This window comes from Galeopterus variegatus, unplaced genomic scaffold (genome assembly GCF_000696425.1).
Source record: "Galeopterus variegatus unplaced genomic scaffold, G_variegatus-3.0.2 Scaffold3627, whole genome shotgun sequence".
In the NCBI taxonomy this organism is placed as follows: domain Eukaryota; kingdom Metazoa; phylum Chordata; class Mammalia; order Dermoptera; family Cynocephalidae; genus Galeopterus; species Galeopterus variegatus.
In genome coordinates, this window is record NW_007729738.1 from 137,550 (window position 1) to 141,768 (window position 4,219).

The 4,219-nt window shown below is 60.3% G+C and overlaps 1 protein-coding gene across 1 annotated transcript; it reads right to left on the reverse strand.

Annotated features, from left to right (window-relative positions):
* Nucleotides 1–1,754: 1,754 nt before the first annotated feature.
* On the reverse strand, nucleotides 1,755–3,807 carry B3GNT7 (UDP-GlcNAc:betaGal beta-1,3-N-acetylglucosaminyltransferase 7; the record flags this gene model as incomplete). The annotated part of the gene is made up of 1 exon (XM_008585591.1): nucleotides 1,755–3,807. A coding segment is annotated over one exon (1,545 nt), but the record flags the coding sequence as incomplete, so codon positions are not given.
* Nucleotides 3,808–4,219: the final 412 nt, after the last annotated feature.

Consider the following 4,219-nt stretch of genomic DNA (forward strand, 5'->3'; position numbering starts at 1 on the left):
CTCAGAGTCATCATGACCCGTGGTGGGAACGGGCCCAGCTGGAGGCACCAAAGAGCGAGTCTGAGGATGCAGCACAGGAAACTGCTGTCTCTGCTCCCTGATTGCCCGCATGCACCCAGAGCCCTTGCTCCTTGTCCCTTGGCCCCTCTGCTCTCAGGATCAAGCCCAAACACCCTCCTGAACCCAGAAGGCCTGGGAAGCAGCCCCGCTCTCCTGCCTGCCTGCAGCCTTCGGGTCCCTCTTCCCTGTGCCTGATCCTCCAGGTGTGGCTGAACACACGCCTGGGCCTGCACCCGGTGGCCCTTCCACCTCCATCTCCTGGGTGTCCCTCTGCTGCTCTCTCCCTCACTGGACTGTGAGTTCTGGGAAAACACAACCCTGCCCTGTGTTCTGTGGGTGAGGGACGAATGAAGGGAGCTGGCGTCACAGTTGCAGGACCCCGCAGAAGGGCCTGCGCTCGGTTTAATGCTCTGCAGCTGCAATCTTAAGACTCCTAAGAACTTGTTAGAACCTGGGCTCTGCAAATTAGGTAGCCGGCTGACCGAGAGGGAGCTGCGGAAAGACCTGTGCCCAGGGGAGGGGGGAATCTCAGCAGCACTGCCCACCCCCTTCCTGAGAGCTTGGACCCAGGCAGCTTAACCCATGATGGTGTCCCCTCTGGGTCGCCCCTATCAGGGAGCTGCGGCTTGCTCACTACTACCACCTCAGTTACTCTTCTCCTGAGGGCAGTGGTCCTCCCCACCCTGGAGTAAGCAGCTCAGGCCAAGGCCTCCATCCCCAGCCCTGGACCCCACTGCACCTCTGTCTCAAAGCTTCCATGTTGATTGGAAGGGACATCAGGGAGCCCACCAGCCTCTACACCCCCACCTAATCCCACCCAAACAGCTGCCTCGGGCCAGCTCTGGCCTTGCCCTTGGCAGGAAGGCAGTGGCCCACATGTGGGCCGAGTGTCAGCTGTCCACAGGGACACAGGTGCAGCTGGGTGCCCAGTGCGCACTTCCCTCTAAGGATCTTCAAAGGGTCCTTGTACACGCACCAGCCAAGAACAAGGAACAAACTGTGTCTTCAGAAATCCCCAGCAACCTCGGCCCCAGACAGGCCCTCTGATGGATCTGGCAAGAGGAAGTTTCACACCAGAAAAAAACCAGTCCTGTTTTATTGAGAAAATAGTCAATCCCTCCATCTTTACCAGGTGACTCCACCCTGAGGTAGGCGGTGCGTCCTTCTGCAGCTGCCCCACGGCCCCTGGTCCACCCTTCATGGGGGCAGATGTGGGTCTGCTCAGGCCCTGGAGAAGGGGGGCGGGTAGGGCAGGCTCTAGAGGGGGTGTGGAGGGCACGGGGTAAGAGTGGCGGGGGTAGGACTTGCTGGAATGCTGGGAGGGAGGGAGGGTCAGGGAGAACGCCACCACCTCCTGAGGCCCGCAGCCTTCTCCCGCCAAATTCTTCATAAATAAAACTTCACAGTAACAAGTGTCCACTCCAGGGCCAAACCGGCCACTTTCCAGCCAGGGAGCCGGGCCTCGTGGGGCTGCGGGAGGGACTCGGCTGGCGCTGGGGGCAGGAGCGCTGCTCTCTTGCCCTGGGTCAGGGTGTGGGGCGGGACTGCAGTCCCCGCAAAGGTTCTGAGGAGCACTGAGGTAGTCTGAGCGGCCGGTCGTTGCCAGACACTAGAGGACACAGCCAGGAGTAAAGTCCCCGGGAGCAGAGACTAAGCAGTCGCCTCCAAGCAGGCCCAGGGGTGCTGAGAACCCGCCGACGCCCCCTCTTCCAGGAGACCAGGGTATGGGCTGCGGGGCACCTGTGAGCCAGCACAGGGTTGAGCTCCTGAAAGGGCTAGTTGGCCCCTTGGGGAGACTGAGGCATTTCATAGAAGGAGACTCTTCCCTGCAAGGACAAGAGGGCAGCCACAGAGCCACTGGGGCCAGGCCTAGCCCAGGCACCTGAGCACAGGGTTCCTTCAGAGGCCACCAGGGCCTCCTACCAGGTCAGAGGAAGCCAGGCCATGGACCCAGGGCAGGAGGGCTGCCAGCGCCAGTGTCACCATTCCTCAGAGGGCCTCCAGTCTGGGCAGCTGCAGTCATTGCTGGGCCTCACTTTCTGTGAATAATCTGCACCCCACTGCACCCAGTGACACACAGACCCAAACCCCACCACCTCCCTGCAGGGGACCAAAGGTTATCCCTGGGCACTGCAGCTCCGGTCCCCATACTCTGGGGGCTCAAGAGCACACGCCCTGGCCTATCCTGGTGGCCTGGCTGGGTCAGAGCACCTGGAGCTTGAGAGAGCAGGTGAGGTTGCCGTGCACCAGCCCCCACATGGCCAGCAGCTCTGCGGGCATGAACTTGTGCACGACGATCACGGAGCGGAAGAAGCAGGGCTCCTTATTCAGGCGGCTGTTGTGGTTCCGAGAGATGCCAAAAGTCTTGAAGCCCTCGTGGCCCATGGGCTGCACACCCAGCACCTCCAGGCACATGCCCAGGAACACATCGTCGATGGGGAAGAGCTCCACGGTGTCACAGGCGTGGTGCAGGCGCCGGGCCAGGCTGCCGGTCATGAGGAAGCCACCCCCGCCTGCGTAGGGCGGGTAGCTGGCCTTGCTGTACAGGACCCCGGGGATGTAGTACTTGTTCTCCTTCTTGCGGATGGGCCGAGCGCTCTGCAGGACGTCGCCCACGAACAGGTATTCCTGTGGCTGCCGGTCAGCCAGAAATTCGAGCATGTTGGTTGGGTTGACAAAGACGTCATCGTCACCTTTGAAGATGAAGGGGACATTGGGGCAGTAGATGTCAAACCACTTGAGGAAGTGGATTTCCTTGAGGGTCAGGTTGAAGAAGGTGTCGAGAAAGTCCCACTGCAGGATGTCGCCGTAGAGCCGGTCCTCGTAGGCCAGCAGCTGCTGGTAGTGGGTACGCTCCTCCTGCTTGGAGGCCGTGCCCAACAGGAAGAGAGTACGTACGGCGCCTCGGCCCCTGCCCGCAGACTCCTGCTGGTGGCCCCAGGTCCGGCGGATGGCCTCGCGGCGGTCATGCTGCGTGATGACTGACTTGATGACCACCAGCAGGTAGACATCGCCCCTGCACTTCTCTGGGTGGTTCAGCAGTATGGGGAAGTATCGGCAGTGTCTATAGGTCAGAAACTGCTGGAAGTGCGGCTCCAGACCCCGGAACCAGGACTGGTGGGTCACGTTGGGATTGGCTGAGCAGTTATTGGTAGTCACATCCCAGGACTGGGGCCCCTGACAAGCCACAGGACTGGAGATAACCACATCTTTTGGGTTCTTCCAGAAGCTGTTGGGGTTCACCAGGTGTCCATTCGGTTTCTGGGCCTTCTGTGCCCCCAGGGTGGGTGGCAGGGGCTCCTGCAGAAACTGACTGGGAGTAAGACTGCGCTGGAACACTGTGACGGCCACGAGCAGGGCCAACGACAGGCACACACTCTTGTAGATGGTTTTCTTCCTATGGCGGGGGAAAGGGGAAAACAGTAGAGAGGATGAGCACCGTGACTCTCCCAGCAGCCCTCCTACGGGGCTGGGTGGTCCCAGATGGGCAAGGGGACCTGGGCACAGATTCAAGTCCTGGAGCCCCCCCGAGTGGTTGGAGGAGGGTCCTGCTCCCTCTCCCCCGCTGGCCTCCCTCCTCGGGGACTGTGGAATCAGGCTATTGGCCCTGCCACTTACAAGATGAATGATTTGAGTCTCACTTAACCTCTCTAAGCTGCGATTTCTTCTTCCTCCAAATGGAGATAAAACACAGGTCTGGAGTACCACATAAAGTGCCAAGCAGACAGTGGGTTTGCAGGCGGGGGAATGGGGTCATCTTCCTGGGGCAGGAGGGGTGGGGAGGAAGACCTCTGCCCTGCCCCCTGCCCCTGGCACCCCACTGGCTTTCTTTTCCAGGTGTAACTCCAGCAGTAGTGGGAGTAGTCTCATCAGGTGCCTCTGATCCAGGGTCATTGGGAAGGGCAGGAAGGGCATCTTCTCTGCAGCCTGGGAGCTCAATCATATTGTGGGGCACACCAGGGAACGCGCTCTAGCTGGGGACCTGAAGAAGCCTGTCCCTCTCCCCTCCCTTCCAGTCCATATGACCCAACCAAAAAGAACAGCCCTTATGGTTTACAGAGGCCTGAAAATGGAGTGGGCATCCGCTAGCACGACCACCGCCCCCTACCCCACTTTAACATCCCCCATTCCCTTAACATCCCATTAGGAGAGATGAGGT